Source organism: Gouania willdenowi, chromosome 16 (assembly GCF_900634775.1).
Source record: "Gouania willdenowi chromosome 16, fGouWil2.1, whole genome shotgun sequence".
Taxonomy (NCBI): domain Eukaryota; kingdom Metazoa; phylum Chordata; class Actinopteri; order Blenniiformes; family Gobiesocidae; genus Gouania; species Gouania willdenowi.
Genome location: NC_041059.1, coordinates 21,219,300 through 21,244,595, shown reverse-complemented (window position 1 = coordinate 21,244,595; position 25,296 = coordinate 21,219,300). Strand labels below are relative to the sequence as shown.

At 41.2% G+C, this 25,296-nt stretch overlaps 1 protein-coding gene across 1 annotated transcript in view; it reads left to right on the top strand.

Annotated features, from left to right (window-relative positions):
* Nucleotides 1–25,296, top strand: part of adamts16 (ADAM metallopeptidase with thrombospondin type 1 motif, 16) — a 61,972-nt gene that overhangs the window by 10,863 nt on the left and 25,813 nt on the right. Inside the window, 9 exon segments of the mRNA XM_028470742.1 lie at nt 2,350–2,767; nt 7,107–7,247; nt 7,250–7,308; nt 10,140–10,223; nt 10,696–10,855; nt 17,778–17,883; nt 19,148–19,285; nt 21,033–21,186; nt 23,500–23,595. Of these exon segments, the coding sequence (XP_028326543.1) occupies nt 2,350–2,767; nt 7,107–7,247; nt 7,250–7,308; nt 10,140–10,223; nt 10,696–10,855; nt 17,778–17,883; nt 19,148–19,285; nt 21,033–21,186; nt 23,500–23,595 (1,356 nt within the window).

Here is a 25,296-nt window from a genome sequence, read left to right as displayed (position 1 = left end):
GTCTCAGATTATAATTAAATGAACAGATTAGTTTTATTAGTTAAATAATAATCTAACATTTTAACTAAGGATTTCCCGAAACAACTTTTTAACTTCCGTTACGATACCGATTTTACAGCCGCGATATCAGCACAAATCATACATACTTTTATTACTTATTTTGTAGTGTGGAATGTTAGAAAAGGCTTGATTAAGTGATGTTTCTCAAACAGAGAACAATAGTCAGCCATTCAAGTTCATTTCAGTTATTTTTTTACTGAAGGTGGGAACAAAACAACAAAAACCTATTAGAGCGCTCATATCGGAGATTTTAGATGCAGTCCGAGAAAATCCGATATTAGTTTTCTGGCTGATATCGGACAGATATCCGATATCAAAATCGGATCGGGACACCCCTAATTTTAACAATACTTTTGAAAAAAAAAATGTCTTCCAATACATGAGGAAATATAATTTATGCTACTTTCCACAGCTAACACATTTGAAACACATTTTTATGAATACAAATTCATTATGTGAGGAAAGAAGTCATTTTACTTTCCTATCACTGTTGTCAAGCATTCTTTCAGTCCATGGCAAGTGTAGAGGTCAAGGTTTGAAGTTAATGATGATATGGGTACAATTTATTCAGGCTTAATATATCAGAAACACAGATATCCGATATCACAGATATCCATTTAAATTCAAATGAAAGACACCGATTTTCAATTAATCTTACAGGTGCATATATACGTAATTTCTTATTTTCCCTTTTGTGGCTTTTAGGCCCGATGCATGTGAAAAGGCTCTCACTTCGTGCCAGCCACAACTTCATATCTGTAATAGCCTGAGTCTGGCAGTAATGGTGACACAAGATCTAACAATGGAAAAGCAACTCAGACTACAGTCAATTAAACTTAATTTACTGGAATCACTGTCGCTGCCAAGTGCAGTTAATATCCAAACCCTGTGTGCCAGCTGACTGTCAGCGTGAATGTACTGCATGTTTAAAAAGACTGGGTAAGACAAAGAGGGAGGCGGAAAGTAAGAAAGAGTGTCTGATGCTGGCGTGATGATGGAAGGTTATTGACACTGGAATGCTGGAATATAATAACTGAAAGTTCATTAGAAAAGAAACACACAGCGTAATAGAGAGTGAAACAATAGTGATGACACATTTTGCTGCACGATTAAAGACTTTAAACATGGTTCCCACAGTTGATCTTCCATAAAACATTATTAACAAAATGCGCTGGTGAATACATACATAGTAGATGGTCACATACTTTTAAAAAGATGGCTTGGGGTGACATGTTGATTATACTGTATTTGTTTTTGTGACTCTTTAAAGGTCTAATTATGACGTTCATGCTTTTTTTTTTTTTGATATAATGCATTAAATTTAGGGTCATTTAACAACATTTACTCTGAAAATTGCTTGAATCTGTATAAAGTTCAGTGGGATAAGTGAAGCTGCCTCACAGCGAAACGTTTTGGGTTTGAAACCCTTGGCTAGTTGTTGAGTTGACCTGTTACTCGTGTAGAATACACTTGCAGTTCAAGGACTGGCAATTTTATTCATATATTGATGCAAAAATGAATGGTGTATATGTTTGAGGTCATGTTGAATAGAAAACCTGTCATAGTATATTTTGTCTTTGAAATGGTCAATATCTATTCTTAAAGCTGCTGGCGACATTACTGTATGTTTTTAAATAGATAAAGACATTGTGTAGGCTTCATAGATCAATAAGTCAAAGATCATTTACTCACAAGCACATTTAGAACATTTAAATTGGTGATCTGTGATACTGGCAGGTGACTGTAATTGTCTATCTATGTGATGCCATGAATGTTGAATTTGTCTTGTTAATTTAGTGAAAAAGGCAGGGTATGACTGTAAACTGAATAATTTAAAAGTCATCTGAATCTGAATCTGAATTGCGACTGGAATATTTTTTTTATCCCCATCATAAACAAATGATCATGAGCCGGGGAAGTTTTGTCCATTGCATTGTGGGATTGGGATGTAAAAGAATGAAAAGATGGCACCAAAGTGGAAAAGTGTTTTTACTTCATTTTCACAGTGATTTGTGGCTCGTCGCAATTTTTTTTAAACTTTTTTTTTTTTTTCAAGGTTTACACCTGTTAGCAACAGGTTCACTTGCTTATAAAATAATCTAAATTAAATAAAAAAATGAGCATAAAACCTAACAAAATAACCATCTATCAGCAGCCACTCACTTCCTGCTACATCTGCTATAACACATAAAGTTGTGCACATATCTACAGTAAGTAGCACCACAGGCATTTTGATAAAGCTCCACCTATAGTAATGTAAACTAATTTCACTCTCCTTTTTGATTTCAGTCAGGTTTGATCCGAACAGAGGACGCTGACTATTTCCTGAGACCTTTGTCACGGAGCCTTGCTGAGAGGGAAAACTTCACAGCACCCATCAACCACCATCCGCACATTCTGTACAAGAATGACAGGAACTCCTGGACTGAGCTGAAAAGTCAAATGCCCCGAACACTAGGGAAGAGATCCACAGAATCCTCTAATTATGAGATTCACAGACACGTTGGCCCGAAAACAGACTCGAACAACGATACAAACCGTCATAGACGACTGCAGGAACACACTCCTGGATACCAAAATGCCAAGAATACCAATGAAACAAAGCATCAAGAGAGCGGCATTCATCGCAATACGAACCATCGCCATGAGAGTCAGTACAGACGTGGGGAGCAGCAGAAGCAGCACTTCTGTGGGAGAAGGAAGAAATGTATGTAAGGGCAATTTCTCCTTTTCGTTCATTTCTGTACATCTAACATTTTCCTTTAGATAAACTATCAAACATACAGATGGATAAAAGAAAACAAGGAGGAACACAGCAGCCATCTTTTAGAATGAGGTCTGTCACTTCATTCATGTGAAAAATTCCACAAAAACAACACACTGCAAGGTTACCCTGACAACCTTCCACCTTGGGGTTTAAAGTGAATTAACCAAATTAGATTAACACATTGTGTTCTTCCTTTCCAGTGCTTTGAATGAAAATAAATAACATTTAACACTCAAACTAAGTTATCATGTTTTAAAAACCAAATGTATTAGTGATCAGTCCTTTGTCAAAAAAAATAAAAGTTTTTCACATTTTAAAATACTACACTGTTTTAGTGTCCCTCAAGGAAACAAAACAGGGATTTGTTGCTGGGTATTAAGGGGACGTTAAAACACATTTAAAAATAATAATAATAATAATAATTCAATGTTAAATTTCAACTTGTTTGTGCATCAAACTCTCACTCACTCTTTCTCCACTCAATGTATGCGGATAAATGTGTCAATACCAGCCTGTAGGTCTGGGCCTGGTTAGTAGTTGGATGGTCAGTCTGCCCCAGGCCACCTGTGGCTACAATAGTAGCTTACCACCATTAAGTGTGGAGTGAAAGAATAATGCCTTCATTCTGTAAAGCGCTTTGAGTGTCTATGATAAAACGCTATAAAAAAAATCCAATGCATTATTATTAATATTGTCAGAAGTGGTGTCAGTGTTAATAATAGTTTAAGGCAGGGGGTCTCACCCTGGGACACCGTCATTAAATCACAACCCATTTATTTATTTATTTATTTTAGAATTCAACCAATTAAATTTAGTTTTTCAAAAACAGCTGTTGAAAACATATATATATATATATATATATATATATATATATATATATATATATATATAATGTTTTTTAAAACATAAACTTATATATTTTTCCTTGCAACATGCATTTTACAGCATATCTGTTAAAAGAAAAGGTTATTTTAAAATAAAACACAAGTCCAACATTAGAGACATTAAGTATTCTCAACTGGTGGGTCAGGACCCAAAAGTGGGTCCCGACCCACCAGTTGAGAATCCCTGCTTTAAGACATCTTTATTCTTGTTTGGTATAAATGTAATATCATTCTCAACATCTTTATTTCTAAGAACAGCAAAGCAGCACAATATTAGCGTTGACATGTTGAAGATAAATACAGAGGTAATTAGACCCAGAGGAACAAGTTTATTGGTTTATTTAATGGGAAGAACTTGGTTTTTTCCATTAGCGATGGGACCCTTTAGACTTTCAACCTCTGAGCAACTTATGGAATTAGTTTCAGGCTTATTTGGCGTATGACAAAGGTTTATTTTCCATAAAATTACCACAATATCAGTTACCTTCGTCGTGTCAGAGGTCGTTCAGTAAAGAGTCAGCTTGCATTGCTGCCATTACCCAGCAGAACTCCAGCTGTGTGTCCCCTGTGAAAATATGCTGATGTTTAGATTTCCGTTGCATGACATCATTGAACACCTGTGCTGTGTTTGAGTCAGAAAGGCACTTTGCTCACTCACCTGCTTTCTGTCTTTAAAAGCACTCCCCTGTCCTTTCACCTGATCTCAGCAATGCTTTGATGGCTGGACGTTCTGATAACATGTAGATTGAAGAAGATATGGTAAAGTGCACTAATGTTTTAAGGCTGTTGGAGTTTAGTCCTATAGACCAATGTTTCTCAAATGGGGGTACGCGGTGGCACTACAGGGGGGTACTCGAGAGAGAGAGGGAGCGAGTTTGGAAAATTAACAAATAAAGTGCCTTGGTCTCACATCCAGTATGAGATGACTGGAAAGGATTAAAACTATAGACATAAATCTATTCAGAAAGCACTAAAAATCTGTGTTTTTCAATCTTTGGGACGGGACGTCATGTGGGATCGGCTGAAATTTCTGAAATTTTTTTTTTAAATTAAAACAACACAATCTTAAATCTTAACTGTATTTCTATACTTTCACTTTGTGAATATAGTTCAACTAAAGTGCAGTAAAAACATTTTTTTTAAATTACATATTACTTACTAAAAAATGTCTTTAGGGTCGATAGAAAGTCTTGATATCAAAATGGGGTCATGATCCAAAAAAGGATGGTAACCACTGCACTAAATACTGTTTCTTTCCACATATTTACAAAATGAGATTCTTTAAAATGTGTGTTGTCACTCATTCATTCCATCATTATGCTCTGTAGTTGTTTTTAGTTAGTTTTCTAAGCAAAATGTTGTCGTCGGACAAAAGGGGGTACATGGATTCTGAAATAAGAAAAAAGGGGAACTTGAGTTGAGCAAACAGAGGTGTGGGCACAGAAAGTTGATATTCTATTTATCCTTTGCATTAAAGCTGCTACTGATGATAAAATCATAGTGTATGCCTCGTAGATGAGTGGATCAAACATTATTTACTCCAAAAAAGGGAAAAAGGTTCAATGAAATATGTGGTCAGTGCAAATTAATTTTCATTTCCATCATAAACACTGTTATTGCATTGTAAAGTCGCCTAAACGGATGCATTAATGTTTTTTTTTACTTCATTCTTATCATGATTTCTTGTGTGTGTTTCTTAGCCAGACAAGAAAGATAATGGTTTGATTGACACCATTTTTTGTTCTAATTTGTTCTCAATATTCCTTTTGATATCAGAATTAGGTGAGAACACTTCTGTGCATCCGTCTCTGTCACTCCACATCCCACAATGCAAAGCGCAAAAATGTCAACAAAGTTTTAAGGATGAAAACAGTTTTTTCAAGTGTGAATTTAGGCCTCATTAATTCATTCATTCATTCATTTATTTACAAGGACAGAATGAAAATCCTAACCTGAGTCCTGCATCACACCCTTAAATATAAAGTAACATGTACAGTATAGCAGTAGCAGTAGTGGACTCGACTGTCAATGTGCAAATGTCAGTGCAAATTTACAAGAATGGGAGGAATGGCCACAGAGCTCCACCAGAGTTTAACTTCATGATAGAAGCTCTATCATTTTGTTTTTTTCATTATATCAACGACATTCGAAAGCATTTTTTTTCCAACACCATGAAACTAGAGGTAGTTCGAGTACAGTAAATTTAAACTATGCTTTACATGGGTTGCAGTTACAGCTTCCACGCTTCATCTAATGATAGCACAACAGTAAGACTGCCAGAGGAAGCAACAGACAGACGCTTCGTATTTAGCATGACATCAGCTCATATTATAGGTCCACATTTAATCACGTGGAATGGTTTACAGTTACTCGTCAGCTGGTTAACACTTTTGGAAAGAGGTTAGAGGTTAATTTTAATGCTGAGGCACTATTACTGTAAACACGCGTTGAAGGAATATGATGTAATGTTGATGGACACTTATTGCTCTCCTCTGTGGTTTTTCTTCTGACCGTTTTTGAGTTATTTCTTCAACTCTGCAGCTTAACTTGATTTACTGACATATGTTTTTTACACAAACTTCTCTACATCCTGACTTAGCGCTCATGTATGGTTAATAAAGTAATCCATATGCTTTGATTGGTCAGGATATAATGTATAGCAAGATCAAGATTTCCTGCAACTTTGGATTAATTCTGTTTCGAGCAACTTTGTTATGGTTAAAAAAAAACAAAAAATTTTAATCAAAAAAAACAATTTTGCTTGAATCAAAAAGAATCAATTATAAAAAATATTTCAGACCAAAAGAATTGCAATTGAACACTTTTAATTCTTTGATTTATATTTTTTAAATTTTTTCATTTGATTTAAATTTTTTACATTTTTTTATTTGATTTAAATTTTTTACATTTTTTTTATTTGATTTAATTTTTTTCGTTTTTTTTATTGAAGTCATCTTTTTTGTATTTGGGCCGAATTATGGGTAGTACATTTATGCCTTTATAATTCAATCGAAAAAATAAAACTTTTCAATAAAAGAAAAAATAATAAATTAAAAAATATATATATATTTTCAATCAAACAAAAAAAAGTTTGAACACAAAAAAAAATGTGAGCCCCCAACAATTGCGTGTATATATATATATATATATACACTTTTTTGATGGAATTTTTTATTTATTTTTTATTGAATAATAAAGACACAAATCTACCTCCATACTCTGTCAAATAAACCCTTATACAATGCTTGTTCGCCATGTAACTAAGATATGTTACAAGTAACTCTTGTAGACTGAAATCACACTCCAGATATTTAAAATAAATCCTAAATAGTGTGATAGATGCTTTACAATCTGTGAGTTGAAACATGTGTTTATCTTTCTTGCTTTTTTTGCAGATATGCCCAAACCTCCACAGGAAGATATATTCATCATGAAGGATGAGTACAAGTTCACCCTCAGAAATAAAAGAGCAGCGCTGATGAAGAATCAGGTCAATCCGAAGCTTAATGTGGAAACTCTGGTGGTGGTGGACAGAAAGATATGTACAACCACGGCCACGAGAACATAACTACATATGTTCTTACGGTGCTCAATATGGTGAGTACATTTTCAACTCATGACACATGTTCTGCCAAATAATCATGGACACTATCCATGATTATTTGCAGTAGCTTCAATTGTGCTTGATACCATCATGTTTAATTTAGTTGACTTTATTTGGTCTAGTTATTATTAAGTTGTTTAACAATAGTGAAGTTAATGACTCCACACCCTGGTGCCTTTGAGACCCATTCATCATAAAAAAAGACTGTTTAAAAACTGTGACACTGATATCTGAATGAGATCATCACCTCTATACTCAATGTGTCCCCATCTTACGCCACCTTTCACACATCCCCTTCATTCCTCTTAGCTGATTTCTCTCACGCCCGTTTGGCTACCTACTAAGTGACTGACAAATCCAAAGATAATCCATCTATTTTGAAAACATAGTCCTCCCTGGTGGAAACTGAGCTCAAGTCGTCACAGGTCGCCTCAGAGGAGTCACCCAAATACAGTATGGAGTTACACAGCAAACACCCAAAGCTTTATCTCACCTGTAAACCCTCATGGTACTAAAGGGTCGCTAGTTTTTTCCCCATAATGTTATGGTATTCAATGGAAAGGCCTTTATCTGCCATAATATTGTCTACATAGTGTAGACAATATTATGTTGTAGTAAAATCTTTTTGAAAAGTTATGAGGTAATGCTCTGCAAACTTAGACTTTCTTCACACAGCTATAGTTACATGATTATTTGTGGATGTGACGTGATCTGCCAGTCAAAACACAACAAATCACTGTAATCATTTGGATCTCATTAGACCAGCAGACATTAACAACTGGTAGCCCGAAGCCTCGCTCTAATAGTATGCGGCCCCCAAAGTAAACACATAAAACTCCAAAAAACTCAAAAAGTGATAGAAATATAAACAAACTGATTCCAAAAAATGTGCAAAATTACAGGAATTAGTGCTGGTCTCGAACGGTCTTGACGAAAAATCCCGAGTCCGGGCAGCCCGAGTCCGAGACAAGACCGAGTCAAAATGCTTCAGAGTCCGAGACAAGACCAAGACCTTTAAAATTTGGTCTCGAGACCAAGACCGGTCTTGACCACCACAAAGCAAAAATACATAAAATTACTCCAAAAAAACATACAAAATCTAAGAAATATGCTCAAAAGGACAATAGAAATATACAAGTTTACACAAGCAGGACCACTACAAATATACACATTAATACCGAAAAATTACAAAAAACAACCCAAAAACAAATGGTAAATGGACTTGATTTATATAGCGCTTTATCACCACACTGAAGCAGTCTCAAAGCGCTTTACATATCAGCTCATTCACCCAATCACTCTCACATTCACACACCAGTGGGACAGGACTGCCATGCAAGGCGCTAGTCGACCACTGGGAGCAACTTCGGGTTCAGTGTCTTGCCCATGGACACTTCGACACATAGTCAGGTACTGGGATCGAACCCCAAACCTCTCGATCAGAAGACGACCCACTACCACCTGAGCCACGGTCGCCCGTAACACCAAATGACAACATGAATACAATAAAATACAGAAAACCTTTGTTATTTAATATTAATAATGCATTGGATTTTATATAGTGCTTTATCATAGACACTCAAAGCACTTTACAGAATAAAAGCATTATTCTGTGGTGGTAAGCTACTATTGTAGCCACAGCACAATAGTTCTGACAGAGGCGAAGCTGCCATAGTGTGCCATCGACCCCTCCAACACACTACATTCATACTAGGCAATGTGGGTGAAGTGTCTTGCTCAAGGACACAATGGCAAATACCACTGGAGTGACTGTCCCCCACTGTGGCAACTGGAATTCTCAGTGGTCTCCCATCCAACTACTAACCAGGCCCAGACCTGCTGAGCTTCACAGATCTAACGAGATTGGGCAATGACAGGCTGGTATGGCCTGTATCAACACTCTCATCGGCCATTATTCTATTTCAAATGCTGACATTGATCTTGATATTGTTGACCTCCGATCCGACAATAACTTTTTTGTGGCCCCCGCTGTGATAAAGGTTGCCCACCTCTGAATTACAGTATATTATGAAAATCTGACACTGTTTCAAACAGTTTACCTTTGTTTGAAAAGAAGCCCTGATTGCTTATTTGACCTCAGCATTTCCTCTCCAACTCAGTAACAAACCACAGAGTCCTCCTGTGAATCAACGCATATGACGGCCAAACATGTGGAACATAAGGAATGAATGAGCCCTAAAGAAAGACAGTTTTATAAGTGGCACCTGATGTACTAGCATAGCCTTAAAGAAAGGCAAACAGCCAACATGAACAAAAGGTTAGAAGTGCATGTTCAAAGCCAGCTCTGTTATGACTGTTATGATCAGATGTCTGTTACAAGACACTGAATTTAAAACAGCAGTTGTGGTTGTCATCGTGTTATTTACCGTGTGAAAGGTCAGTGTTACGCATGTGTATGTAAGGATAGACCATCTTTAAATCTATGCTGGTATTTAGCCTACAATGCGGCACAAAGAAAAGCAATTGATGTTTTTCAGTTTCAGTTTTGATCCATATGGTAACATTTTCTGTATAATTGGTTTTAATCAGAGCCAGAAAGTTTCAACTGAAAGTTCATAAATTATGCTTTATTTTCTACCTGAACTTTTAATTAATGAGCTTTTCATTCACTAAAACAGCTCAGTTCTTGCAGTTTAACTTTACTCACATAGTAGGCCACCAAAATATGGAACATGTGTATTTAGTTATTGACCAGTAGCTATCGATGTCATTATCTCTGTGGCTGCAGAAGTTACCATCTTTGTTCAGTAAATGATCAAATAAAAATGTTTTGTGTGTGTGTGCGTGCGTGTGTGTCCTCTAGGTCTCCAGTTTGTTTCAAGATGGCACAATTGGAGGAAATATCAACATTGTGATTGTGGGTCTGGTTTTGTTGGATGAAGAACAGGTGAGCAAACAATTGCCAAATGAAATCCACTTATGGTCATTTTTGCTCAAACTACGCAGCGTTAACTCTGAAAGTGCAGATATTTCAGGTGTCTGTCAGATTTTCTGGGGGTCGCTCTAACTACTAAGGACCTTTACAGTGGATAATTATAGGGTGTGTGTTTCCTTGGATCTTTGCCAGATTGAAGAGGGAAATTCTTTTGGAGTTCAGAAGGTAGCGAAGTAGCATAAGGAAGAGAGAGAGAGAGAAACAGGTGGAGTGTCTTTGGAAAAAAGATCAAGCACATGGTGAACTGTGCTTTTCCCCTCACGAGTGATGACCCGGAACCGTCACTCACTCAAATTCATGTTTCCTTTGACATTTATCTTGTCAAGATTATGGCTTATTCTGCTTTTAATACCAGGAAAAGATCCAGAGAATTACGGTGCATCGCCATTTATTTGTTCTCAACCAGTACATTTTTTATTCACAGGACGGTTTATTGATTAACCACCATGCAGATCACACATTGAACAGTTTCTGCCACTGGCAGTCCACTTTAGGAGGCAGGGAAGGCCGTCACCACGACCACGCCATCCTACTCACAGGATATGATATCTGCTCATGGAAGAACGAACCCTGTGATACACTTGGTATGTAGTCAACCATTGCTCTTTTTATCACACATTTAAATTAAAGACAAATCAGATGTGTCTAAAAAGCACACAGTTGTTGCATTGCATCAACATAGATAATAAAAGGCGAGAACTATAATAGTGAGATGTGAAGATTTATAAGTTACATTAAAGGCACACTGTGTAACTTTTGGCCACTAGGGGCGCTAGAGCCCTAACTTTCACGTCAAGTGCCCCTAGTGGCCACAAGCACCGCAGCACTGTCGCAAAAGTCAACATACAGTCAGTCGCCCAGCCTCCCTTTGTCTTTTGATGGTCTATGCAGACAGTAGTTGTCATGATTGGGTGTTGGTGTGGACCCAAATGCAGGGGAAGAAGGAGGCAGGATGCAGGAATAGCGTTCTCGGAACCAGTCCATGTTTAATTCAAAAATCCAAAATCCAAAATCAAAACTCAAATCCAACTTAGGGGAGTTGGAACAGGGAGCAAGACCAGACACGAGGAAGCAGATAACGACCCTGACATCACACAGACACACAAACAATGATCCAGCAGTCATACTGTGTCCAAACACTCAGCTAAATAGTGGAGGAGGCCTGATTGGGAATGGGCCACACCTGGGTGAAAACACGAGGGAGCTACTCAATCACCCACCAAGCACACAGACATCACTGGGAGGTGGAGCCACAAACAGGAACACCTGAAACACAGACAAGACTCAGAATAAAACAAAGACACAGAATAACTAAACTAAACAGAACATGACAGAACCCCCCTTTAAGGAGCGGGTTCCAAACGCTCAAAACAAAAATCTATCCACCCAAACACCAAACCAGGGTGGGTGGACGGGGGCCCGGAGGAGGGACGAAACCAAGTTAGGCAGCCTCCCATGAGGCGGAGCCGGCGAAGCAGGGGACCAGGAGTCCGGCGGCCTCCCATGAGGCGGAGCCGGCGCAGCAGGGGACCAAGAGTCCGGCGGCCTCCCATGAGGCGGGGCCGGCGCAGCAGGGGACCAAGAGTCCGGCGGCCTCCCATGAGGCGGAGCCGGCGCAGCAGGGGACCAAGAGTCCGGCGGCCTCCCATGAGGCGGAGCCGGCGCAGCAGGGGACCAAGAGTCCGGCGGCCTCCCAGGAGGCGGAGCCGGCGAAGCAGGGGACCAAGAGTCCGGCGGCCTCCCATGAGGCGGAGCCGGCGCAGCAGGGGACCAAGAGTCCGGCGGCCTCCCATGAGGCGGAGCCGGCGAAGCAGGGGACCAAGAGTCCGGCGGCCTCCCATGAGGCGGAGCCGGCGAGGCAGGCGGGGAGACCTCCGGCGGGCCGGGCGAAGAGGGCTCAGACGAGGCAGGCGGGGAGACCTCCGGCGGGCCGGGCGAAGAGGGCTCAGATGAGGCAGGCGGGGAGACCTCCGGCGGGCCGGGCGAAGAGGGCTCAGACGAGGCAGGCGGGGAGACCTCCGGCGGGCCGGGCGAAGAGGGCTCAGACGAGGCAGGCGGGGAGACCTCCGGCGGGCCGGGCGAAGAGGGCTCAGACGAGGCAGGCGGGAGACCTCCGGCGGGCCGGGCGAAGATGCTCAGACGAGGCCAGGCGGGGAGACCTCCGGCGGGCCGGCTCAGACGGGAAGACTCCGGCGGGCCGGGCTCAGACGGGAAGACCTCCGGCGGGCCGGGCTCAGACGGAAGACCTCCGGCGGGCCGGGCTCAGACGGGAAGACCTCCGGCGGCCGGGCTCAGACGGGAAGACCTCCGGCGGGCCGGGCTCAGACGGGAAGACTTTCCGGCGGGCCGGGCTCAGACGGGACAGGGGTGCGGGGAGCCGGCACTGGCGGCGACGTTGGCGGCCTGGTGCGGGGAGCCGGCACTGGCGGCGACGTTGGCGGCCTGGTGCGGGGAGCCGGCACTGGCGGCGACGTTGGCGCCTGGTGCGGGAGCCGGCACTGGCGGCGACGTTGGCGGCCTGGTGCGGGGAGCCGGCACTGGCGGCGACGTTGGCGGCCTGGTGCGGGGAGCCGGCACTGGCGGCGACGTTGGCGGCCTGGTGCGGGCAGGCGGCGGCCGGGTGCGTGGAGCCGGGACTTGGCGGCAGGGCAGGCGGCGGCCGGGTGCGTGGAGCCGGGACTGGCGGCAGGGCAGGCGGCGGCCGGGTGCGTGGAGCCGGGACTGGCGGCAGGGCAGGCGGCGGCCGGGTGCGTGGAGCCGGGACTGGCGGCAGGGCAGGCGGCGGCCGGGTGCGTGGAGCCGGGACTGGCGGCAGGGCAGGCGGCGGCCGGGTGCCGTGGAGCCGGGACTGGCGGCAGGGCAGGCGGCGGCCGGGTGCGTGGAGCCGGGACTGGCGGCAGGGCAGGCGGCGGCCGGGTGCGTGGAGCCGGGACTGGCGGCAGGGCAGGGGCGGCCGGGTGCGTGGATCCGGGACTGGCGGCAGGCAGGCGGCGGCCGGGTGCGTGGAGCCGGGACTGCGGCAGGGCAGGCGGCGGCCGGGTGCGTGGAGCCGGGACTGGCGGCAGGGCAGGCGGCGGCCGGGTGCGTGGAGCCGGACTGGCGGCAGGGCAGGCGGCGGCCGGGTGCGTGAGCCGGGACTGGCGGCAGGGCGCGGGGAGCCGGCACTGGGCCGCTAGCCTGACAGCTAGGGGACACAGGAACGCTAGCCTGACAGCTAGGGACACAGAACGCTAGCCTGGGAGCTAGGAGACACAGGAACGCTAGCCTGGGAGCTAGGAGACACAGGAACGCTAGCCTGGGAGCTAGGAGACACAGGAACGCTAGTCTGGGAGCTAGGAGACACAGGAACGCTAGCCTGGGAGCTAGGAGAAACAGGAACGCTAGCCTGGGAGCTAGGAGAAACAGGAACGCTAGCCTGGGAGCTAGGAGAAACAGGAACGCTAGCCTGGGAGCTAGGAGAAACAGGAACGCTAGCCTGGGAGCTAGGAGAAACAGGGACGGCTAGCAATGAGATCTAGAGAAACAGGGACGCTAGCATGAGAGCTAGGAGAAACAGGGACGCTAGCCTGAGAGCTAGGAGAAACAGGGACGCTAGCCTGAGAGCTAGGAGAAACAGGGACGCTAGCCTGGGAGCTAGGAGAAACAGGGACGCTAGCCTGAGAGCTAGGAGAAACAGGGACGCTAGCCTGAGAGCTAGGAGAAACAGGGACGCTAGCCTGAGAGCTAGGTGAAACAGGGACGCTAGCCTGAGAGCTAGGTGAAACAGGGACGCTAGCCTGAGAGCTAGGTAAAACAGGGACGCTAGCCTGGGAGCTAGGTAAGACAGGGACGCTAGCCTGGGAGCTAGGTGAAACAGGGACGCTAGCCTGAGAGCTAGGTGAAACAGGGACGCTAGCCTGAGAGCTAGGTAAAACAGGGACGCTAGCCTGGGAGCTAGGTAAGACAGGGACGCTAGCCTGGGAGCTAGGAGACTGCGGGGCTGACCCTTCCTTCTCGACCGACCTTTACCTCGTTGTAGGCTCCGGGGTCCTCCCAAAGCCAGTCGAGTTCCCCTGTAGGGATCCCTAACAGGCTCGTTCTCCCATCCATACCACAGATCTTCCCTGGCCTCCAGTAGGTAGCTCTGCCAGTAGGCAGTCCTTTCAGCCAGGCCCATCTCTGCCAAATCTATCTCCGCTGGATCCACTTGTGGCTGGATCATTCTGTCATGATTGGGTGTTGGTGTGGACCCAAATGCAGGGGAAGAAGGAGGCAGGATGCAGGAATAGCGTTCTCGGAACCAGTCCATGTTTAATTCAAAAATCCAAAATCCAAAATCAAAACTCAAATCCAACTTAGGGGAGTTGGAACAGGAGCAAGACCAGACACGAGGAAGCAGATACGACCCTGACATCACACAGACACACAAACAATGATCCAGCAGTCCATACTGTGTCCAAACACTCAGCTAAATAGTGGAGGAGGCCTGATTGGGAATGGGCCACACCTGGGTGAAAACACGAGGGAGCTACTCAATCACCCACCAAGCACACAGACATCACTGGGAGGTGGAGCCACAAACAGGAACACCTGAAACACAGACAAGACTCAGAAATAAAACAAAGACACAGAATAACTAAACTAAACAGAACATGACAGTAGTTGACCTAAAACTTCGGGATGAGGGTTGGCAAGTGGGGCTGGGCTCACGCCGCGGCTACAGTCTATGGGCTGGAGCAGCAGCCGCCACCTCCACCTTCCTTTCCCCGCCGCTGGAGGCCTGGTGCTTGGAGCCTCCTTTTTGCATCTGTGGTGCTCCCCCCCTACTCCCTGGCCTTGCCGCAGTCGTCGGCCCCCTTCGCCGAGGGTTGGCACGACAGCCAGGGTTGGGGCGAAGGGGGCCGACGATGGCGGCGAGGCCAGGGAGTAGGGGGGGGAGCACCACCGACGTGGCGAGGCAGGCCCGCTTCTCTGGCGGTGGGGGGAGAGTGCGGCGGTGGGGGCTGCTCCTCCAGCCTATAGACTATAGCCGTGGCTCGAGCCCAGCCCTGCTTCACACCCCAGCCCTGAGAGCCAATCCTTTTCGCAAAGTTATGGATCTGATTTGCCAACTTCCCTTACTAAAGAATCTACGTTTAACTGAACTATCAGGGCGATTAGTGCACTATTAACCCAACATGAAACTACCATATTGTGCTCTTTTGGCTGTAAACAGAGGCTAACTCGTTTCAGCTGCCCACAGCAATGGCGTCGAGTCAGTAAATACCCGTATGTTGTGACGTCACGTGGGAACTATATATATCCGAGCCTGTGGTCACGTGACTGCCGTAAAGTGACCTGACATGACCTGGTGAAAGACGGTCCGTCTCCTCCAAACTTACATAGTCGGAATTTCAAGAGAGAAGCCCCACTCAGAGCATTGATACTGTCAATCTCTGTATATTGGCCTGAGGAATCATTTGAAATAACTCATATGGCTCAACTCTGTAGGTCAAAAAGTCCACGGTGTGGCTTTAAATTCAGATAATTTTATACTGATGAAAAAGTCTAATTTTGCAATCTCAAGTCTTCTCGATAATCAGTCTCATATAAATCTACTTGTCAGGCATAATCTCATAAATAAATTAAATAAACACTGGCTAAATGTATGCACTTCATCATTATACCAGCATGTACGAAAACACGACAACTGCAATAATTTAATCACACAATGCGGAAAATATTACAGTAATACTCACTTAACCTCTGTAGAGACAGAGCTCAATGACTTTTAAAAGTTGAAGATATTAAATCTGGTAATTTTGGGATTTCCCAAAACACAGCATCATAAGATGATGAAATCCCATAGTTTTCTTTCTTATATAGAACACGCTATTTTATATCATTGCCTTACTTTATTTATTCTGCCCCAGCATGTTTATAAAATCTAATTATTGTATTGGTTGCACTTTCCTATAAATTAACATTCATAAGGAAAAACATTAACAAATGGCCCCTTGGGTAAAACTCTTCTTTGATACAGAGCCAAGGCAAGGCAAATGTATTTGTATAGCGCATTTCATACACAAGGCAACTCAATGTGCTTTACATTATCAAAAAGTACAACAGAAAACATTGAACAGCTTAAAAATCAATAAGAACATTCAAATCAGCAGTAAAAACATTTAAAATCAACATTAAAAACATTAACAACATGATTAAATATCTCCCTCTCCGATTTTTTTTGGTATAAAGCAGGGATGCCCAAATTATTTTCATTGAACGGCCAAAAATGAATCGTGGGCCACAACTAAACATTCATTTTGCAGTGCATGAAAATAAATATGCCAATAACTTCACTGTGCAAAATAAACAAAGTAGTTTGAAATTGTGTTTCATGGCATAAAAGAGAAATATTGAAATTGGACATTAGCTTTAAAAACATAAAAATAAAATTTCAAATATGGGCAGCGGGCCAAAACAAATCGCTTGCGGGCCAACTTCCCAAATTGGACGGCCCTGGCATAGAGCAACAGTCCTCTTTGTGAAAAAGTAATCTCCTTTTAGATTCCAATCAACTCATTGAACTCAGATACGTTGCGCTTGATATTTCTTACCCTCGCAAGTCTGCAAAACTGACAAAAAAAACTGTCTCACATTTTATTTAAGGTTCTTTGTCACCACACTTACAATAAGCTTTTGGTATGAGTTGTAAAACAAAGAACATTACCCTACAAAGCAATGTTTCATTTGTAATTTATCAGAATCAGAATCAGATCAACTTTATTGGCCAAGGGTGTATGAATACACACGAGGAATTTCCTTTGGTGACCTGTGCTCTCTCAGGTAGTGTAACATTAATAATAACAATCAACTAGAATAAAGAAAAATAAATAAAATAAATTAAAATAAATAAAAAAAAAAGAAGTATAAACATAAATATAAGAGTAGTTAGACTAATATGGCAAACTAAATAAAAATAACAAGATAATAATAATAATAAAATAATAATAATAATAATAATAATAATAAATAATAATAATAATAATAATGAAATAAAATAAAATAAAAATACAATAATAATAATAATAAGATAATAGTGCAGTAGTGCATTGAATGAGTAGTGCAGGTGAACATTTAAATGAAAAAATTAATGTCCATGAACATTTCGCAGTGACAGGTTGTTCCAGGTTTGTTATGTTTAGTTCCAGGTTATTTCACAGTAACAGAAACAGGTCTGACACTCTATGACTGTTTAGAGTTGATCAGAATGACAGCCTTGGGGAAGAAACTGTTTTTATGGCGGTAGTTTTGGCGTACAGTGATCTGTAGCGTCTGCCGGAGGGGAGGAGTTTAAACAGATTGTGTGCAGGGTGTGAGGGGTCTGCAGTGATGCTACCTGCCCGTTTCCTGACCCTGGACAGGTATAAGTCTTGGATGGAGGGCAGATCAACACCAATGATCTTTTCTGCAGTCCTGATTATCCTTTGAGAATGAAGCTGAAAATGTTTTAAACTTCATGAAAAGATGAAGTTTATGATTTCACAGGATTTGCTCCAATCAGCGGGATGTGTAGCAAATACCGGAGCTGTACCATTAACGAAGACACTGGCCTGGGCCTGGCATTCACTATTGCTCATGAATCAGGACACAAGTAAGAGCATCTCCTTTAAATAGATTCAAGTGGAGGAAAAATTAAAAGTATTTTTTTTCTTTTTCCTTGTATTTGAAGAGGCTTAAGTCACTGGGCAATTGTCGACAGTACAAAAATCACAGGTTGAAGCTATACTTGCCCTCGGGCTTCTTCCTTTATAGTCTAAAAACGTGTATGTTAGTCCATTATGTTTCTAAGTCAGCAGTAAGAATGAGTGTGTATGTGTCTAACAATTATTTCTTTGTTTTATCCCTCTATTATAGTGGTTCTCAAACTTGTTGGCTCGAGTACCCCCTTTCTTTATTTCTGAATCCAAGCACCCCCTTTGTCCGGCTACATTTTGCTCAGAATATTGTGAAAAACCACGATAGAGCATAATATGGAATGAATGACTGTTAACACACATTTTAAAGAATCTAATTTTGTATATAAGTGGAATGAAACAGTATTCAATGCCTCCTAAACAGAATTATTTCTACACTTTTATTTTTTGTATAATTTCCAGTCCGTTTCTGGTTCACCCTTGTATTTAGTTTTATTCAAGATCATTTCCATCATCATTATTATGATTATCCTTTTAACCAAACATAACAACATAAAACCCTATATTTCTGATGCTTTTATTCATTATTTTCCACTCTCTCTTTCAAGTAGCCCCTGTAGCGTCAACACGTACCCTCATTTGAGAAGAAAGTGTCTATTTGTACGGTTGCCGTACAAACAACCCTTGGTGCTGTTGGTACAGTTCCGGAGTACATGTACATATCGTTTAGGGTTAGGTTTAAGGCTTAAGGTTTAGGTTATTACCCAATATCGCAACAATTTTTAGGATTAGGGTAGGGTTAGATTTAGGGTAAGGTTTAGTTTTAGTTACGCGACCTAAACTGGCCAATGACTGACCTATCATGTGACCAAAACTGCCAAATAGGGGCGCTTCGTACAAATAGAATGTCAGTATATTGATACGGCAACCGTACAGATAGCCACTGCCATTTGAGAACACTGCAAGAATGATAGATCTGATACAGGCTTCAGCAGGGCCCAATACCCTATATTGGACAAAACATGTAAATAAAGTGAATGAATACTAAAATCCACATAGTAGTGAATATTTAATGCTGAAAATGATTTGATGTTATGCTTTCAGCTTGGTTGTCCTTGAATAAACTAAATCACTGTATACACAATACAGCCTCATGTCATTACATTCTCGTCATAATTCTAATTTAAGAACATATTTTTTCCATCGTTTGCCATCTTACAGTTTTGGTATGGTCCACGATGGTGAAGGGAATGTTTGCAAGAAGTCAGAGGGAAACATCATGTCTCCCACGTTAGCCGGCCACAACGGTATCTTCTCCTGGTCCGCTTGCAGCCGCCAGTACCTGAGCCGCTTCCTCAAGTAGGCACTCCACTTCTAATACAATGGCCTTTTTTTTAATTCATGATATGTTGACAATAGTATAGAAACAATAGTGATTTACACAACACTCATCGGCAAACATGGCATTCATGAGTCATTTTCCTCAAAGAGGTCCACTAAGTTTTTCAAACTGCAGGATGGTCATCACATTCAGTTCTCATAGCACTCTTTGTTGAGTTCTTGTGCAAAAAAATAATACATTAAATACTAATCAAGATGTTTTGAATGTGTTTATTTTGTGTTTTAACATGTGTTCCTGATTTGTGACCTGATTTGTTAAAAGCTAATATATATTAGTAGAGTTACTGAGATTGAAATGAATAATTGTGCAGATGTAACAGGGCAAGGGCACTATAGAAATACACTGTAGCTGACACAGCACCACATTCGGATGATGGCTTGTCCTGCTTTTCTCTATTAGAAGGTTTTAAAGTGCAATGATTTGCTTGTTTCATGAACGTTTGGCTGCATTTGTGTCATAAATTTTTTAATGCATCTCTCCTGCTCTACTTTGTGAGAAAACAGCCATCAGTGACATCAGTGTGTATGAGAACTTGAAACTAGACAGCTGTAAGTCAGTGCCCTCAACAAAATGTACCAATGTGTGAACCAAACTGTCAGATCTGGTCTCCTAGAGTGCTGGAGACAGACAGAAAGACAGACAGACAGACAGACAGACAGACAGACAGACAGACAGACAGACAGACAGACAGACAGACAGGCAGACAGACTGAGTTATAGAACCTGAATGACCTCATCTTTGATAGGCCAGTCAGCTGAAGCTTGACGGTTCCGTTTTATTGATGCATTTGAGTTCATTCAAAACATTAATGATCTTCAGAAGTTCTGTGAGGGGTTTTTCATGCTGGGAATCTGTTACCGCAGTTGTTTACAGTCTTCAAAAGGCATATGTCATCGAGACTTTACACGTCTTCCTCACAAGTGTGGTTTCTTTTGTGTTGTACAAACGACAAACCTCCACAATTCTACAAAAAGAGGTTTGCAACGACTTGATTCAATAAAACTTGGTTTTTTCCCCCCTTTACTTTGGAATAATCAGAGTTTTGTGATGGTGCTTACAGCTTTTGTTGCTGGGAAATGCAGCCATCAAGAGACTTTGATATGAGAAGTTGCAAATTCCACTCATTAGAGTTCCACCCTTGAGCTCCATAAATTTGTCACTGGAGATTAGCTATTGTTCTTTGTCGACACACGCACGCACACATGCACGCAAGCGAACACACATAACCTACTCATGCAATCAGGACAACTCGAAAATATGAACCATTCCAACATTCTTTGCCTTTTTTTTATGTGTGCAGTATGATATGCCCTGACCGCAGCTTTTTCATCTGTAAAACCTGTAAGATTACCTGTGATATCAGTTAACGTTGGAAATCCCCTGCTGATTTTAGGACGTGAACAACACAGGGAAAGATATTTTTCTGCCTGTCACAACTGAGTGCTTGATGCATTTAAACGCCATTACTCACGTGTAATGTTCCCATTGCATCACCTCATGTTTGTGTCAACTTCAGAAACAATAGAGGAATATCTAGTGTTTGCGAATTTAATAGAAAACATTCAAGATCCTGTCTGATACTCTTCTTGTGTTGCTTCCAGCCTCTGCTCATCAGTATTTCTTTGAGGCTTTGTCTGATTTTTAGCACCATATTTTCCCCCCCACATCTTCTCTCTTTAACTGACTCAATCGTCTGTCTCCCAGTTCTGCCCAGGCTTTGTGCTTGTCAGATGAACCCAGAGCAATCAAGGAGTATCGGTACCCGGAGAAGCTTCCTGGTGAGATGTACGATGCAGACACACAGTGTAAATGGCAGTTTGGAGAGAAGGCTAAACTCTGTACCCTTGATTTTAAGAAGGTAAATACAACTTTTAACTAACAAATGTTGAAATGTTGACGAAATTTTGGTGAGGGGTGGGTTGGATGGGATATAAATAGGGTTTGTTTGATTCTGTATCACAGTATTCTAAAAACTGAAGTCCTGTCTAAGTTACTGATCAGATAATGGAAAAAATAATAAATGACAGAAAATATTACCCCTCTACACAATATCACACTATACCAACAGCACAACAACACAAATGGTTTGCTCTCTCTCTCCTTTTATACCCTCCCTAATTCCTTTCCCTTTTATTTACCCCCTCACTCTGGTGTAACACTGCCATTCCTTATTATGTATCTCCTCTTAAAGGTGCAGTCCGTGACTTTCAGATCCCTCTCGCTCCCCGCTGCTCTCTTGTCCTGCCTCCAAACTTTCCAAAGTCCCTCCCTCAGAGTAGCTAACAAGCTAACGTTAGTCCGACAGCAACATCACAGTAATATAACATGCTCTGTTAAAAGCATATTACTGCAACGCTTGTCTCTCTCAATGTGCACACGCCTCAGCAGCAGCAACAACACAGTGTCACTTACAGCAGCCCACACGGAGGCTGCTACACGCACATGAACAACACATGCACCACAGAGTTCTAGTGTAACAATTATAAATCAAACATAATGTAAATCAAGCAGCAGTAATTACCTTTCAAGCAGAAAAGTCACCAATTCCATCTTCTACTCCTCCGGACCATACACTGTAAAAAAAAAGACGGAGCTCTAGCTCCGGGAAAGGGGCGGGGCATGTGAGCAACCGCTGTCAAACAGTCCATCAAACACAATCCTGGCTCTGATTGGTTCTTTTTCCTCGGTCGCTGTGCATTCTGGCAATCTGCCAAAGGCTGCAGGAGCAGCAGGGGGGAATCAATGAGTTTGTTTTTTTCACACAAACTACTAGTTTGATGTAAAACTGTCCTATTGTGACAGCTTTAGCAAATATGACAAAAAGTCACTTTTATAAGACTTGCAGACTGCACCTGTAACAAAGTCCGGTTTACCTTTGCCCAGGGAGGGCTGGTGACGGTCACAACAAGTAAGCAAAACTAATTTTAAAAAGTTATTTTAAAAAATTGCAAGAATAAAACATGCAAAGCTGTCTCAACAAGATTGCATTGCATGTAGTTTTAACCTTTGAGGACTAATGATACCATCATGGTGAAAATAATTTGAAAAATATATTGTAATAAATATCTGTATCTATTTTATTTTATTTTATTACAAATTACTGATTTGAACACCATTCACAAACAATTAAAAAGTACTTTTTAACACGTATGCATTCACACATACACTGACAAAATGTATTCTATAGCTTGTAGTGTATTTACATCAGTTTTTACAAAATTTTTTGTAACTCAATGTGATTTAATTTCATGATATCTTGAACATTTCAAACACTCTAAATATTTTTTCACTTTCATATATTTATTTATTTTTATTTATGTAATTATTTGACAGGGACAATACAATTCAACATAGACACAAACGTTTGCAGCTGATGTGATGCACATAGAGTATGTAGCTAATGCTAGTTCACAATATGTATATGACAATATACAAATGTATAAGAATAAAGACAAATATACATATACATGCTTTCAAGGATAGTATTGGGTAGGGATAGGCAGCCATGAGTGAAAGCTAAAGTATATGTATGTTATCTCTCTGTCAATGCTTTCTATTGTTATTGGTACCACAACAAAAAGCCCAAGTAAGCCAATTTACAGCTGCTTTATGTATCCGTCAGTATCTGCTACATGTTGTCAAAATGCGATACAGTCAATCCATTTTGAAAGCAGTAGGTCTTGTTTCCTGAACCATGTGAGATGTATTAAACATAATCTCAAGGTGTGTCAAGCAACAAAAGAGATCCAAATAATTGGTCGTGCTTTCGTAAAAACAGTGTACAATGCATGAAGTATCGTAACTGCCCCAGATGGCTTTGATAACTTGATTCTACATTTTTCCCCCTTTTTGAAAAATGCTATTTCAGCTACTAATCATAAATGTGTTTCTTGCCAGAAAATCTTTATTTACAAATCTCTACTCCAACAAATTTTTCTCAGCCTTCTACAAAAACTCTCAAGAGACTGAAAAACATGGTCATCATGATTTGTGTTTCCTCCCATTGGATTTCAAGCTGTCACAGGGTTTCCTCAACATCTCTCAAAAATATATATATTTCTTGGTTTTTTTTTCTTCTGAGAGTCCAGCTGTTGACGATGTTGTTGTTGTTGTTGTTGTTTTCATTGATTAAAACACATGCTTTTTCCCCCCTTCCATAATGTTGTTCCAGGATATCTGCAAGGCTTTGTGGTGTCACCGTGTTGGAAGGAAATGTGAGACCAAATTCATGCCTGCTGCTGAAGGCTCAGCCTGTGGCCCCGATATGGTAAATAATTGTGTGCATTGTGGGCAAAGTGTTGTTAAATTACTGATAATTTGATAGTTTGATTCCTTGAAGTGTCATTAAAAGATTAAATGAGGAATATTTCCACTCATTTAACTGTGCAAATTAGATGTGTATAAAACTGTTGGTCTTCATTATTAAAACATGCTGTTTGTGTCTTATTTACAGAAGCCTTTTTTACATGGAAGGAAAACAAATCTTTCAATGATTTACCGATTCATAGAGCTTGACAGTTTCAGTTTTTTATCACAGCTGTGCAAAAAATACTTATCTTTATATAATTTATTACATTCTGTTTGTGATTGTTTTAATCCAAATGATTACTTGAGTACTTAAAAACAATAATCACACTGATATAGTATTGCCCAATCTTGTCAGAAGCTTAGCAATGCCTGGTCAGTACTTGAATGGGAGACCACTGAGAATGCCAGGTGCTACAGTTGGGTGGCAGTCACTCTAGTGGTCTCTGTCATTGTGGCAATAGTAGCTTACAGTACCACCACTGTGTTTGGAGTAAAATAATGCAATGTAAAGCACTTTGAATGCATGAAAAGCACTATATAGTAAATTATTGTATTACTTTAGGTTAATGAAAGTAGGTTTTTATCCCTGGTATGGATATTTGTTTTGATGTTTAACATACAAAAACAAGTAAGAAAAAGCTGTTCAATCATTTAGGGATTTAGGTGTTTTTGGACGATATCCTGGTCTGCCACATCTGATTGTTATGATGTAATACACTAGGGATGTAACGTTAAAAATTGATTCATAGGTATCACGGTTCACATCGATACTGTGAAAATTGAATCGCAGTACTTTTTTTAAACAGCAGAGGGCTATATATTTATCCTTCTCTTGTCCAGAAGTGTTGGCGGCGGGCAGAATCTGCTACTACTTTCTGGCCGCCTTCTACTCTTAAACATGTTAATAAATGAATCCTTATCCCTTTAGCACTGAAATAATATCTGTAATATTACGTGCCTATTAGCTGTGTTTGCTAACACATAGCATCTCTTCTTCACTGCAAGATTTTGCATGCCAACTGACTACTGGGTTACCAGCGCCCTCTGGTGGTCCAAACAAATATCTTACGTAAATACAGTGAAATGACTGTTTTTTTTTAAAAGTCCAATTGTTAAGGCACAAAGTACATTTTCAGTTGCACTTTTAAAAAGAAAAATAACTAATATGCAGTTTTGCATTGTTTACTATAGAACCAGAATTTAAATTAATAGGCTTCTTCTTCATTTGTATTATTCCTTTATTTATTTCATTCAAGATTTATTTTTAGTTAAATTGCATTGTTTTAATAGTTTATCAAGGGATTCTTTTGACAATAAAAAAATAAAAGGAAAATAGTACAGTATTTTCCCAAAAAAAATAAAGGAATATTTTTCAGTCTTTTGTGTACAGTCCCATTTTGTAAAATAAATCGTGAATCTAATCGTATCGGGAGCTGAGTGAATCGTTACTTCACTATAATACACTGTATTGTAATAATCTGGCTTGTTATCTGCATGATAACATCATCATTAGATCCAGGTTTGTTGGAGCAGTGAAACTTCTTAAATATGTTGGATAGATGCATTGGAGAACTCGAGTACCCCTGTCTAATCTCTCACTCAATTAAAGCGCCAATGTCCTGTTTCATGTTTTTGGGGCGGACTGAAAATATTGCTTACA